Source organism: Mirounga leonina, unplaced genomic scaffold (assembly GCF_011800145.1).
Source record: "Mirounga leonina isolate KUSES-001 unplaced genomic scaffold, KU_Mleo_1.0 Mir_115, whole genome shotgun sequence".
In the NCBI taxonomy this organism is placed as follows: domain Eukaryota; kingdom Metazoa; phylum Chordata; class Mammalia; order Carnivora; family Phocidae; genus Mirounga; species Mirounga leonina.
Window position 1 is genome coordinate 15,727,960 of NW_023270268.1, and position 15,849 is coordinate 15,743,808.

A 15,849-nucleotide genomic window follows, 5' to 3' on the forward strand; every position below is an offset into this window, starting at 1 on the left:
GATAGATAGATAGATAGATAGATAGATAGATAGATAGATAGATAGATAGATGATAGATATGCATATACATTTGACCCTTGAACAACATGGGTTTGAACTGCACTGGTCCATTTATACATGGATTTTTTTCAGTAAAAGCAGTTCAGTGTTGTAAGTGTATTTTTTCTTCCTTATGATTTTCTTAATAACGTTTTTTTGTCTACCTTTATTGTAAGAATACAGTATATAATACATATAATGTACAAAGTATGTGTTAGTTGACTGTTTATGTTACAAGGCTTCTGGTCCACAGTTGTCTATTAATAATTAAGTTTTGGGAGAATCAAAGTTATACATGGATTTTTGACTGTGCTGGGCGTTTGCACCCCTAACCCTCACATTGTTCAAGGGTCAACTATGTATCTATATATTTATCAAAAGATATAACTGTCAATATACAGTGATAACACAAAGTATGGATCTTGCATACTAGTTAGGAATGAATAGACCCTAAATACATAAATGAATATTAAACAAAAATAGAACCCTAGTCCCCTCATGGTCCCATTTCTGCTCCAACAAGATCAAACTATCATGAACCAGGAAAAACTCACCAAACTGCCAGCCCAAGTGTGCATTGGTGGGAAAGGAACTGCTTCCTGAAAGAAGGTGGTTCATAGAATGGCTACAGCAGATGATAAAAAGCTTCAGTTCTCCTTAAAGAAGTTAGGGGTAAACAACAGCTCTAATATTGAAGAAGTGAATATGCTCACAACCCAAAAAACAGAAATCCACTTTCACAACCCGAAAGTTCGGGAAGCCCTGGCAGCGAGCACTTTCTCCATTACAGGCCATGCTGAGACAAAGCAGCTGACAGAAATGCTACCCAGGATCTTAAACCAACTTGGTGCAGACAGTCTGACTAGTTTAAGAAGACTGGCTGAAGCTCTGCCCACACAATCTGTGGATGGAAAAGCACCACTTGTTACCAGAGAGGAGGAGGATGATGAAGTTCCAGATCTTGTAGAGGATTTTGATGAGGCTTCCAAGAATGAAGCAAACCAATGAATTGAGCCAACTTCTGAAGAAGATAAAACTCAAAGAAGTTACTGGGGGCTGCTATTTTATATTATGACTGCTTTCCAAGATTTTGCTCATGGATCTCATAAAATTTAGATTTTATCTATGTAATATTGAGAATTCCAATCCATGAACTTGGAGTTTCTCTCCATTAATTTTAGTCTTCTTTAATGACTCTAACAAAATTTTATAATTTTCCCTGCATAGATCTTTCATGTCTTTTGTCTGGATATTTGTTTCTCTGCCATTGTTCTAGTGTGTTCCCTTCTTCTTCTTCTTTGTCTCCATCTTCTTCCTCTTTATCTTCTTCAGAAGGAAAAAAGAAAACAGAAAAAATAAATATTTTTAAGGCCAAGTCCCTTGGACACTGCAGCTCTTTTCAGTGTTTTCTGAGACACAATTCATTCTTTGTCACTAATTAAGCTGAAGAAACCTGGGAATAAAGTTTGAAACAAGGTTAATAAAGTTCTTTGCCTCGTATATGACTTTATTTTTTATTTCATTGACACCGATGTGTACAAAGAAAGCAAAGTTGTTTATAGAAAGCTAATCATGGCATGTAATATGTCTGGTAATCTTTGATGAAATCTGATTAAAGATTTTAAGTGATTTTAAATGGCAGTATAATGTAAAAAAATCAGATAATGAAAGATGTGAATCAAATAAATGTAACAGAAGAGTAGGAAAGAAAGGGACATATTTATGATAGTATGGTCAAGAAAGACCTTTCTGAAAACCCAGATAATATATGGTCATTTATATACCCAGTAGGGATTTGGCTTTTAATCTTAGTATTTATTAGAAGTCTCTCTAGAATTTTAATTTTGTGAGTGGTGATCTCTGCTGTTGGTTTTTCCAAGATCATTTTGGCTCTGGGATGGAGAATTATGTTTTGGAGGGAGTGATAGAAGCATGAGTCCTCTTTAGGAGGTATTGTTCGGTAGCCTACGTGAGCGCTCATGGTGTTTTGGACTAAGGTGTTAGCAGTTGTATTAATTTTCATTACTGTGTAACAAATTGCTGTGAATTTAGCAGCTGAAGACAACAAACATTTATTTTCTCATCATTTCTGAGGAATCCAGGAGCAGCTTAGCTAGGTGGTTCTGGCTCAGGGTGTCTTATGAGATTTCAGTGAAGCTGTCAGCCTGGGCTGCATCTGAAGCCTTGACTCATATGGCTGGCAGGTAGGCTCTGGAGTTTGGCTGGAGCTGGGCCTCTCATCCTCCGGACTGCTCTTCTCTATCTGGCCTTTTCAGCAGAATAACCTGGACTATTTTACATGACTTGGGCAAGTATTTCTTAGCTACAACATCAAAACCACAATATATAAAAGAAAAATTAATTGAATTTCATCAAAGCTTAAAACTTCTGTTCTATGGAAGACATTAAGAGAATGAAAAGACAAGCTTCAGACTAGGAGAAAATATTTGCAAATCGTATACCTGATGAAGAATTTGTATTCAAAACTCAATCGTAAGGAAACAAACAACTCAATCAAATAATGGGTCAAATTTTGAACAGGTACGTCACTAAAGAAGATACACAGATGGCAAATAAGTACATGAAAAATGTTCAACACTATTAGTCATTAGGGAAGTGCAAATTAGAACTATACTGAACTATCACTACATACTTACTAGAATGGCTAATTAAAAAAAAACAAAAAACCAAAAACCTGACAACAGGGGACCTGTCTGGCTCAGTTGGTAGACCATGTGACTCTTGATCTCGTGGTCATGAGTTCAAGCCCTACCTTGAGCCTAGAGCTTACTAGAGGAAAAAAAATCCTAAATAAATAAATAAATAAATCTGACAACACCAAATGCTGGTGAGGATTTAGAAGCAACTAGAACTCATACATTTCTGGTGAGAAAGCACTGGAAAATATTTTGGTTTGACAGTTTTTAAAAAACTTAAGCATACACTTATTGTATTATCCAGTAATCTCACTCCAATGAATCCCTTAAAAAAGAAATTAAAAATTATATTTGCAAAGATTTGTATGCAAGTATCGTACTTACTTGGACCTGTAGTACAATCTTGAATAAGAATGGTGAGAGTGGATATTCTTTCCTTGTTTTTTTTTTTTTTTTTTTTCTTTTCTTTTCTCTTTGTATCCTTGAGTTAATATTGCCTTGTAATAATTTTTAATATCTTATAGGAAATTTTGTTGTCTCTTTTCATCAAAATCCATGGCTCCTTTTAGTCCTTTCTATTTCTATTAAGTGTGTTAATTTTATACTTAATTTGTGAAATTCTACCCAAAATATTTGGAGGCATTTGATTGGAATTATGTAAGTTAGTTTAGGAAGAATGACATCTATGTAATATTGAGAATTCCAATCCATGAACTTGGAGTTTCTCTCCATTAATTTTAGTCTTCTTTAATGACTCTAACAAAATTTTATAATTTTCCCTGCATAGATCTTTCATGTCTTTTGTCTGGATATTTGTTTCTCTGCCATTGTTCTAGTGTGTTCCCTTCTTCTTCTTCTTTGTCTCCATCTTCTTCCTCTTTATCTTCTTCAGAAGGAAAAAAGAAAACAAATATTTTTGCTTTATTTTAAAAATTCAGTTATTAAGGCACATTAAACAATTTGCTTATGTGACAATCTCTCCAACACGTATAGCAATATATTAACAAGATTGCCACATCTTTTATTTGTTTTCTTTTTTAAATAGATTTAATTGACATACACCATGTTATTACTTTCAGGTGTAAAACATAATAATTTGATGTTTGTATATATTGTAAAATGATCACCACAACAAATCTAGTTGACATCCAGCCTTGTTTTTGAACTTAAAGGAGAAATATTCACGTTAAGTAGAAAATTAGTTGTAGCTTTTTATAGATGCCTTTTATCAGGTTAAGGAAATGCATACCTATTTTTACTTTTCTGAAAAGAATAGATGTTGAATTTTGTCAACACCTTTTCATACATATGATCAAATGATTTTCCTTCTTTATGTGCTGATTTGACTTTGAGTTTTAAATGTTGAATCAGCCTTGTATTTCTGGCATAATGGCCCTTATATATTACCCTTTTTATCTATGTCTAGATTTTACTAGGTTATACTTTCTGTGTGTGTGTGTGTGTGTGTGTGTGTCTATTTTTATGGGCGATATTGTTCTGTGTTTTCCTTTTCTTTTAATGTCTTTGGCTTTAGTCTCAGAGTAATCTTGGCTTTATAAAATGAGTTGGGAAGTGTTCTCTTCTATTTTTTGGTAGAGTTTGTGCAAATTGATATTTATTCCTTAAATGTTAGAATTTGTTGTTGAAATGATCTGGGCCTGATTTTTCTTTGTTGGTAGTACTGTGTTTTGATAAGGATTTGGGGCTTTAGAATTACTACTCACATCTGACTGTTGATTTTTCCTTGTGAGACCTTGGGCAAGTTACTCAACTCTAAGTAAACTGAGCCTCAGTTTTCTCATTTATAAAATGGGTGGCTGCAAAGATTGAATAATGATATGGATCAGTTGTTCAACTTGTATTATCCTGCATTTACATATGTTAGCTTATTCAGATTTTGTTATTGTACCATATTACTTAAAACTATTTATGCTATTATAATCCTTGTTTTAGAGGTAAGAAAACTACTGCAAAAGGAGATTAAATAACTTACCCAGAGTTACTCTGGTAGCACATGATGGAGCCAGGATTTGAATTGAGGCTGGTTCCCAAGTTCTTGCTTTTAAGTGCTAAGCTGCACTAACCATAATAATACCAGTCTTCCAGGATTGCTAGCAGTATTCAACTAGGCAATTCATGTAAGCAGCTCAATTTGTGTTATTTCAAAGTTGTTGTTTAGTAAATAGGTATTGTTATTAATAATGTGAATTACTATTAGTTTGAAGTCTAGCTACTTTGGAATATTTTCAGCCTGAAAGACTATTAGTATAAATACATTATCAAATACCTTTATTTAAGTTCACTGAGGGGGCGCCTGGGTGGCTCAGTCAGTTAAGCATCTGCCTTCGGCTCAGGTCATGATCCCAGAGTCCTGGGATCAAGAGCCCCCTTGTCAGGCTCCCTGCTCAGTGGGGAGCCTGCTTCTCCCTCTCTCTCTGCAGCTCCCCCAGCTTGTGTACTTTCTCTCTCTTTTCTGTCAAATAAATAAATAAAATCTTAAGAAAAAAAGGACAATGCAGTGAAATATCATAAACATTTGGTGCACTGTACAAAGTGATATTGTGAACATCACATCTTCTTAGGCATCGCACCTTGAATTCTTGCCCTGGTTCAGCACTGTCCTTTTGTGTAATTCTGGTAATTAAATCTCTCCAAGTGTTGGAGGCTATGAAGAATATCTGTTTCCTTCACTTTGACCTAAGTTGTTGAGTGGTTTAAAAAAGAGAAGTATCTAAAGGTGCTTTGAAAAGTACAGCTAGTGCTCATATTAAATATAAATATTTGGTTTTCTAAGTTAAAAATCAAAATCCTTTGTTGATATATAAATATTTTGAGATGATTCTGAATATCATTATTTACTGTGACAGTACAGTTAGATGCCATTTAATATCAGATGTTCAGGTCTCCATGGTGGTTATTCAGGCTTTCCTTATTTTAGTTTCTTTTCTTTTTCTTTTTTTTTCTGTCCAGATGAGTTGATACCTGGCATATGCCAAAATATCAGATTCATTTTATTTATTTGAAAATTATAAAGATAACCTAAAAAGTGGGATCACAAGTTCAATAAGTACTTTGCCCTACCTTTCAGTTGGCAAGACTTATTTTAGTTTTTTAGTGATAAATCTCATTATTTCAAAATACATAGCATAACAGCCTATTGTATATATGTGATTAATTAAGACTGTGAGTGGTATGGAAGATTGGCACACACATTTTGACAGAAGGTTAAAATAAAGCTTTCTGTTGTGAACTTTAATAGTTGTTGTGCAGAATATCAAAAGCTAAGGAACCACGATAATAATAACATTGCATTTTTTGTGAATTATAGCTGACTTTGGGCTGGCAAAGCAAAAACAAGAAAACAGTAAACTCACTTCTGTTGTTGGAACAATCCTGTATTCCTGGTAAGGACAATTATTTTATGGTTTTCAAACATCATACCTAACTGAGTGGGGCTTTAGTTTCATGTCTTGGCTTGCAAAGGAAAGATGATTTTAGGAAAAAGAGCTTATTTAATGTTTTCCTCAATTGCCCAGGTAATATACATGAACACAAGTATACATCATTATGTGTGTTTGAAATAACAACAAAAAATTGTCTTTCCTCTATGGTAACTCTGCCCCTCATGGAAACTACTTTTATTACTTATAAATTCAAACGATCCTTGGCACGTAGTAGGTGTGCAATTGTTGTTGAAGAATCTGTAAATGAACTAGCAGACTCACTACTCCCCATGACACTTGGAATGTTTTTTTGTACCTATTCAAAAAATGACTGTTTTTCTCTGTCTGCCTATAAACATTCAAGGGCAGGAGAATGGTTTTTTGTGTACTAATACGTATCCTGGCGCCTGGCAGGTAATAGTTGCTGAATACATTTTATTGAGTGAATGGATAAATGATGACATATATACTTAGACATATGTTTATAAAGTTGGTGCTTCTTGGGTAAATGGGTGTTTATATTTTGATGAATTGAAACATTTGTAACTTATTTAACATGCTTTGAGGGTTTCTTTACAATCCATTGATTATTAGGCAGTGAGAATCTTCTTTTGCTGATCACATATTACTTGTTTGAATTTTTTCAAATTAGCAAGCAGATAGAGTCGTCAGTAGACATAACAGATTCAGGGAAATATTCTCAAATCTCATTCAGCAGGTCAAGCCATCTAGACAATTCCGTCTTCTTTTTTAATCTACTCTGTTGTTGTGCAATTGATTCCTGGGGATAGGATTCAGAATAAATCTTCTCAAGGGAGGGTGGAAATTCTCTGTAAGTAACAGTCTCGTTTTAAAAATTCCTTTCTGGGCGCCTGGGTGGCTCAGCTGGTTAAGCGACTGCCTTCAGCTCAGGTCATGATCCTGGAGTCCCTGGATCGAGTCCCTGGATCGAGTCCCGCATCGGGCTCCCTGCTTGGCAGGGAGTCTGCTTCTCCCTCTGACCCTCCCCCCTCTCATGTGCTTGCTCTCTCTCATTCTCTCTCTCTCAAATAAATAAATAAATAAATCTTTAAAAAAAAATTCCTTTCCTACAAGAATGTTCAGAATAGTGTCAGGGTTCCTACTAGGATTCTGACATTGTTGGCTAGTTATGCTCTCAAGTTTTAATTATTCCAAATTTAAAACGTTCTCTAATAAATTCAGTGACATGCCCAGTTCCTTTTGAATTTTCTGTATCCTCATTTCCTGAGTTTGTGAATTGGACAAAAATAAAGTAGATATATTTCATGGCCCTCCCTGCTCTGAGTCTCCTACCTCCTGCCTTTTCTTGAATTGTCTTTTTAGCCATCACCAAAGTGTTTCCCACCAAATTCTATAATCTTTGTATAATCCTAAGCTTCTCTGAGCCTATTAATGTGGACGTGGGATGCCTGTCCCTGCCCTCCAGGGTCCCAAGCGTTCGATGAGTCTGATGTTCCCATGTCCTTTGCTCTTTCTTTTGTCTTTGCTTGCTCAGATATTACCTTATTTAATGGAAGAAAGTTCTCTTTATTAACTCTTGTAGCAAGTGCCTCAGAGCAGTCTTTATTCTATATCTCAGCTGCTAGATACATGGTTTGTGGACACTGGAATGATTGTGCTAGAACAGAGAGTCAATAAAAGCTCCTTTTCTTCCTCTGATTTGACTCATTATGAGGCAGGTCATTGTTATCCTTCTCACGGAAAATAATCTCCAAATATGATCCTTGGTTCTTGTTTTTATCTGTATGTCTTACTTCAATTCCAGAGTCCAAGACTGTACGTTATCTTCATGTGCATTTTCAGAGCAGATTTTAGAGTTTGAAGCTCTGAGAAACATTTTAGGCATGTTCTTCATGGAACGTTTATTTGGGATTTCTGGATAATAAGCAACTATGAGCTAATATGAATGAAAAACTTTGACTAATCCTGGAATGGGAATTCTTTGAGACTTTATTGCTTAGTGTAATCCCAATCACATTATAACATTAGATAATTTAAAGGAAAGCTGGGGAAGTTTCCATTGGATGGATCAAAATAAACCTGTAGGTAAACTTGGACAAGCAGAGACAAAGTGAAGCACACCCAACTATTGACTATACCTCTTGCATTCTTAAAAATGCTGTAATAAACTCAGAACTCTTAAATGGCTTAGAACACTTCAGTAGCTTCCAGTTGCTCATTATTTAAAAACCAAGTCCTCAGTGTGGCTACAAACCCACAACCCTGCACGCTCTAGGCCCTGCCAAGTCATTGTCTTTACTTTAGCTCCGACCTCACTCTATTGATTTCTAGCTGTTGCAGCTGTGTTCCCACTGACCACAGGGCCTTGGCACATGCTGCTCCCTCTGCCTGGAATACTCTCTTTCCCACTGGCCATCTGGTTAACTCTTTCTCATCCTCCACCGCTCCTCTGGAGGTAGTCTCCTCAGGAGAAACCCCTTAGCCAACGCATGTTTCCCCTGGTCTACATGCTCCGTGCACTTTTCCTTATGGTTGAACTTTTCACTTATTTTGTGATATGCCCAGATGATTTTGTTCACCACTATCCCTACCCGCCAGAGTCTGGTATGTTATAGGCTCACAAGAAGTATTTACTATATGAATGATCTAATACTTGCATGGTTATGAACAGTATCTGACACAATGGGCTATAAAGAAAATTGCTTCTTTCCACTGAAACAAAATTTTAATCTTCTATCACTCTCCCCCTGTGCTGTTCCTTCAGATCTTCAAAATGCTCCTATGTGGTTACTCTTTCTCCAGCTAGCTACAGAGTTTATGTCCTTACTTCCTTCTGGTATCTGCTTTAATGTCACTTCTGGAGGGAGATTTTCCTGATCACCTGCCCCAAATAGCAGCCTCCTTCAGACTCTGTCCTGTTCTCTTGCTTTATATTTTCCTAGCACCTACCTCTATCTGACATTATGTCATATTTTAATTGGTCTATCCTATGTCCCTCCCACTAAAACACAAACTCCTTGACAGTAGGGCTGTTGTCAGTTTTGTTCACTGTTGTTTCCCTGGGGCCTGAAGGAACAGACTGACAGAACCCTAATAAATATTTTGAATTATTAAAGTGAAAAAATATTTTTTTAAAAAGTGAAAATGAGTCCTTCTGGTTGTTTTTTGTTTGTTTGTCTGAAAATGCCATTTTAAAAACTTTATTAATTAGGAAAAATGGACAAATGTAGTTGTATATATTTAAAATATAGAATATAATGCTTTGATTTACGTACACATGGTGGGATGATTATTAAGATCAGGATAATTAACACATCCACCCACATAGTTAATTTTTTTTCTGTTGTGTTCTTGCAACAATGCTCAAGATCTACTCTCAGCAACTTTTCAGCAAACAATACCATATTATTAATCACAGGCACCATGCTGTACCTTAGATCCTCAGAACTCTTTCTTCTTCTTTTTTTTTTAATTCTTATGTTAATCCCCATACATTACATCATTAGTTTTAGATGAAGTGTTCCATGATTCATTGTTTGTGCATAACACCCAGTGCTCCATGCAGAATGTGCCCTCCTCAATACCCACCACCAGGCTAACCCATCCTCCCACTCCCCTCCCCTCTAGAACCCTGTTTGTTTTTCAGAGAACTCTTTCTTCTTATAACTGAAATTTTGTATCCTTTGATCTACATCTCCCAGTTTCTCCCTACCCCCAGCCCTGGGCAACCATCACTCTACTCTCTCTTTTTATGAAATCAGCTTTTTTGTTTTGTTTTGTTTTTGTCTGTCTGGCTTATTTCACTTAGCATAATATCCCCTAGGTTCATTTATGTTGTTGCAAATAGCAGGATTTCCTTCTTTTTAATGGCTAAATAATATTCCATTATATAAATATCCCACATTCTGTATTTTAATATGATGAAAAATCCATGTGTGTTTTTATCAGGGTCTAAAGCACCAATGTATCTTTGAATTTTTCTGACTTTTGCCTTCATGAGGCTTAAAGGGAACATTTTTAGTTTGAAACAGTACGTACTTTGGTGCCAGAGTCTGCTGTATTTTTTCTATTTATTTACCTTATATTTATATTTGTTATGGTTACCAAAAGAGTGAATAATGGGATCAGGTAGGATATTATCATTTAAAAAATAAACTGTGGAATGATTAGAAGTTATTGAGACAAGTATTCTTCTATGACTGATAAATTGGTCCTGAGGGAAATTGCTAAAGAAGAATTTTAAAGAATGAGAGCATAATTGGAAAAAGGATGTGATAATAAGAGGCAGATTGGTAAGGTCATTATTAAGAGTATAGGATCTGGAATCAGACTGCCTGGGTTTAAGTCCTGGGTCTACTGTTGGGAGTTATAAATTATTGAACTTCTCTGTGCCTCAGTTTCCTCATCTGTAATCTGAGATTATTAATAGTGCCCACCTTCTAGGATTGTCGTCAGATTAAGTGAGGTGGTACCTGTTGAGTGCTTGGAACAATGCCTGGCTGGCATATGGTAAGTGCTCATTAGATCACAGTGATTGGTATCTGCTCATGTGAGTCTAAAATTTGAAAGGGTAGTGCTCATTTGAATATATAGATTGCATTGTGTCTAAGAATCAGATTCATTTCTTAAGAATTACAACAGAGAAGAATTACTTATGCTGTATTTATTTATAGTTCCTTCTCCCCTGAATGGCTGCTTTGGTTACTAGGAGGGACCAGGATTTTTCTAGCAGCTGAGGAGTGTGAAAGGGAAGGAGTATGTGTTTAGCATGCAAAGACAGGGAACCTGGAGGAACAGAACTTTCCGTAGTGGGGCCTTGAGCAGATGGGATGTGGGGATGGTTTTACCTGTAATTGCGTTTATTCATGGCTTCTCTGTGGCCCAGCAGGATAATATATACCTGAATAATATATAATATCACCCCTTTCCAAAGCTCTATAAATACACACACCCCCCCCCCAATGTTTACACACACATGAAGGAGGGAGGAGGAGAGAGAGAGAGGACTGTTTTATTATCTGCTTAGATGAGGTAGGAGTGAATTTTGAACAAACTCAGAATTTATTTACACAAATTGAACTCTAAATACATCTTAAGACTCAATAGAATAGGTCACATGGTCTCATGAATTTAAATGGAAGCTGCGAGATAGAAACTACTAGAGAGTATCTATTAATGGTGTTCCACCCCATAGTGTCTACCATTATGTTGCCAACCCCATATTTGTGCTCATTTTTATTTATCTAACACATGAATGGAGTTTGCTATGTGGCAGACACTGTTTTAAGTTCTCTGCAAATATTAAGTCATTTGATCTTCCAACCTCTTTTAAAATAGGTGTGACTGTCTTCAGTAATCTTTGGGGAGGTTAAATGATCCTGCGCAGCATCATGGCTAGGAAGTGGAGAGCCTGGATTTAAATTCACACAGCCTGATTGCAGGAGGGTGTGTTCTTGACCTCTCAGCTGTGCTGCTGCTAACGGGTCAGTCACTGGTAGACTGAACTCATAGGTCAACAATGAGAAATACTGTACTCTGGCTGATGTCTGCCTTGGGAACACTGTGATTTGTTCTCTGGAATGCATACCTTCCAGGTAGCCTACATCATGTATGTATTGTTTGCCAAGTTTTACTTTGAAATGAATACTAAAAATTCTTGTTTTACATTTTTTCTAATTTTCACAGTTATTTTCTCATCATGCAACACTTTTAAACAATTTTAGATAAGTTTTGAATACTGATAACAGACTTAATGTCCAGAGGCATTCTGAATTCTAACTTAAAAGTTAGTTCTTTCTGGGGCGCCTGGGTGGCTCAGTTGGTTGAGTGACTGCCTTCGGCTCAGGTCATGATCCCGGAGTCCCGGGATCGAGTCCCGCATCGGGCTCCCTGCTCGGCGGGGAGTCTGCTTCTCCCTCTGACCCTCCTCCCTCTCATGTGCTCTCTCTCATTCTCTCTCTCTCAAATAAATAAATAAAATCTTTAAAAAAAAAAAAAGTTAGTTCTTTCTAGGAAAGAAAAAAAAATTCAGGTTAAGGACATTTATAGCTTCATATAAGGCTATAGTGTCTTTGATTCTACTGACATCACAGGAAATGTATGAATGGAGAACAATACCTTATAGAATACAGTTAGGATATGGCCAGTTTTCATTTTGTAGGTCTCTGGCAATGTGAAACACTTGGCCAAGCCTAGATTAGAAGTTTGAATATAGATACATAATGTGATGTACATTATGGATTTTTTAGAGTCTAATTTCTTCTGAACTCCCCAGCAGCACAAAAACAAGAAAAGGAGTTCTCTGATGATTGATTTTGTCAGTGGAAGTCCTTGCTTCTTATTGACTGGTAATTCCAAATCACATATCTTCAGTTCTACATTTCCTTTTCCTTACCCTTTTAAAGTCTTTATTTTACCTTACCCACAGGTAAACATGGTAAGCAATGGATGTCTTTCTCCACATTTGCCTGAGTTATTTGTCTAGTTTGCCATTTTAAACATTTGATATCCAAGTCATTATGTTGAATATTCCACATTTCCTATTGGAAGTAGATGTGAGAGGGATTACAGGATGGTCAGATGTCTTACTTTAACATGTCTTTTGGGGCGGGGGGAGTGGTTTGACCAAAGGAAATGTCCTCCTATTCTTAAACACAAATTAATTTATTGATAATTAAGAAATTAGATGAATTATTTGATGATGAGAATATGTATGTTTTGATTATCTACTGTTATAGAACGGATCATCCCAAAATTTAATTACTTAACAACAGTCTGTATGGGTGTGCTCTGCAGTTCCTCTGTTGGTTCCAACAGGCTCACTTATGTGGATGCATCCGACTGAAGTATTGTCTTGTTCAGAAGGTCCAAGATAGCCTCCCATATCTGACAGTGAGTGTTGATTCTTGGCGAGGGCCCCTTGAATCTGTTCCAGGTAGCCTTTTGTTTATGTGACTGTGATGGAGTGGCATTCCAAGAGGATTCCCCTGGATCATCTCATGCCTATACTGCCTACCCCTGGCCCATGCTGGAAATTGCAGGAACCCTCTTCATCCTGCAATGTCCCTCTAGCTCTATCTGCAGAGAGTTTAACATTGTGCTCACTTTATAGGAAAAATACTTAAAGAAATGCCATTGTTTATTGGAGGGTGCATTAGGAGCTAGGAGGTATTAAATCGATAGCTAAGACATGAAGTCCAAGGTCTGGCTCAACACACCTGAGGATGGGGCATTAGTAGCATAGGTCCACAGTACTGCCATGGCATGGTCAATGCCTTTATTTCCTCCATACAATACAATTTATTTCTCTGTACTTCAAGCTTTGGTACATCGCCAGAGTGTGAAAATGAAATTCTCCTTCAGTTCAATTCTTAACAGACTCAGCATATTTAGGCAGAAGCAGGAGCTGTGGTTTGGTTGGGTTGGATTTTATGTTGGAATAGTGGGAGACCTGGAATTTTCCTCTGGGCATTATAGACCCCCTGGGTATCTCTCAGCCTGGCAGTCACTTAATGGAGATACTATTGTTCAGAAGATCTGCAGAATGAAACTGTTCATCACTTCACCTGTTTCTCATCGAGATACCTCAGCACTTGTCAGGAGCAGATAACTTAGTTCTTTCCCATGGGGAGAATTCAACTTAATTTGGGGAGACACACACACACACACACACATATATATACACACACAAGTAGAATGATCAAGGATTAGTAAGCCACACAGTGCTTAGGTGAGCCTCTGGCAGGTGCACAGAGGAAGTCCCTAGGAATGGTACAGAAAGCTATGGTAGAACAGGGAGCTGCCAGTGCTGCAGAACTTGAGGGACAGGCCCGGGGGTGGAGGGGGCACCATACTTTTCTGTGTAATAGTTGTGCCATGGTCTATGCACTATGCAGGGTTTATACAAAGTAACTTATATTTTCCTCCCGTACAGACACTATGACAGGACTTGCTTGGAAGGGACTCTGACCGACTGATCAAACGGTCAGAAGGGAAAAAAAGAAAAGAGAACAGTGATGAGGATAAACAGAGAAAGGAAACTGTGGGGGAAGTGAGAGGATTTAAACAGTGGGGAAATATGAAGGTCAAATTATCATATCAGAGGCAGAGAATTAAAGAAACATTTTAGTTATTTTGCAGTGCTACAGTCAGCCTGTCTTATTCTTATGAATATATTACCCAATGACATTACCAATCATAAATCCATTTACATCAATTTATTTCATAACTTATTTAGCTAATATTAATACTCTGTACTATTATTACATTTTGAACTTAATTTTAATTATTGATTTTTAATCTTGGCATTTCAGAATGCCCTTAACAATCCTAGGAGAGGCTATAGCACAATGCCAATAAAAGAAAACCTCTTTTGAAGTGGCAGATATTGTTTTCTCTAAAATAGTAGGCTGACAGTTACAAGTCCAATATTTGAAATTCAAGCTGCCCTTTAGGGAAGAAATTTTCAAAAAAATACACGTAACAACAAAACAATAAACTGTCAATCTGTGACAATATTATGGTCTATAATAAAATGACAAAATAAAGATTTGAAAATGTGAACTGTATGTAACTTTGATACATATTGGTAACACTCAGCCGTTTCAAAACCTCATTTTCACAGAAAGCGAAACTTGCAGGATCCACACATTTCGTGGGTAAATTCTGAAGATTTTATATATATTACCTAATCACATTTTAGTGTTCTAGGGTTTCAAGAGAACCTTATCTATTCCCCTTAAAGCACTTGCCTCTTAGTCTACCCAGATCCCCTTACCTTATTTACTCTAAATTTATCCCCAATTTTTATAACAAAGCCTGCTTCATCCATAAGCTTTATAAACTGTGTTCCAAATCACAGCAGTGAGAGTAGTAATGAGTAGTAATAAGAAAAATCCTCAGTAATGAGCGGTCATTGGGTTTGCCTGCAGGGCTGTCCTCCCTTAGGAGCCAATATAATGTGGTGCAGACTCTAGGCTGGGTTTCCACTTGGCTCAATGCCTTCCTGTTTGAATTCGGGCAAGTAGCTTACTATTTCTGGGTCTCAGTTTCCTTATCTGAAATGGCAGAGCTGGTGGTGATAGTAATAGTTCCTACTGCATAAGGTTGTTGTGAGGATTGAAAAGATAGATGATAGATATATAGGTAGATAGAAAAATAGATAGAGATAAGTAGATTGCACTAGCATTTGGAGTCTAGCAGGGATTCAATAAATATTAGCTGGGAGCAACAGCTTTATTCTTTAGGAAAATATTTCTTCCCGCACTCCACTCCAGGTACTATTCCAGGTGGGTTAGTAAGTCCCATTGCATTAGATATCTTGCCTCTCTAGCTTGTTTGCGCTGCCCAGACTTGGTGTTTCTCCCAAGGTAGGCCAGTGCTAGCATTCCCACCCCTGTGGGGAAAATGGCAAGAGTGGGAGTTCTCTTCATTGAAACTGGTCTAGTTGGAATTCTTTCCTGAGAATGTGCTTAGCTGGGACTCAGTACAAAGGTGAAGCTTGAATGTGAAAGGCCCAGGAAGGTTTGGTGGCCATGTTTGTAGCCATGGTGGAGGTCCATCTGAGAAGGAGGCCAATACTTGGAGAGAGTAAGAGGGATAAGAGGAAAAGTTCTGGCAATGTCCAAACCCTAGATTCCATTTTCCTTAAGACCCAGCTGCAACTTTGCTCTTCTTATATGTACAGAAGCCTATCAATGAATTAATTCCTCTGGTTGCCTAACCTTGCT

At 37.0% G+C, this 15,849-nt stretch overlaps 1 protein-coding gene across 1 annotated transcript in view; it reads left to right on the plus strand.

Annotated features, from left to right (window-relative positions):
* Positions 1-15,849, plus strand: part of NEK10 (NIMA related kinase 10) — a 232,301-nt gene that overhangs the window by 85,998 nt on the left and 130,454 nt on the right. The window contains exon 23 of the mRNA XM_034993514.1: positions 6,025-6,100. Coding sequence (XP_034849405.1) covers positions 6,025-6,100 — 76 coding nt within the window. The remainder of the gene's footprint in view (positions 1-6,024; positions 6,101-15,849) is intronic.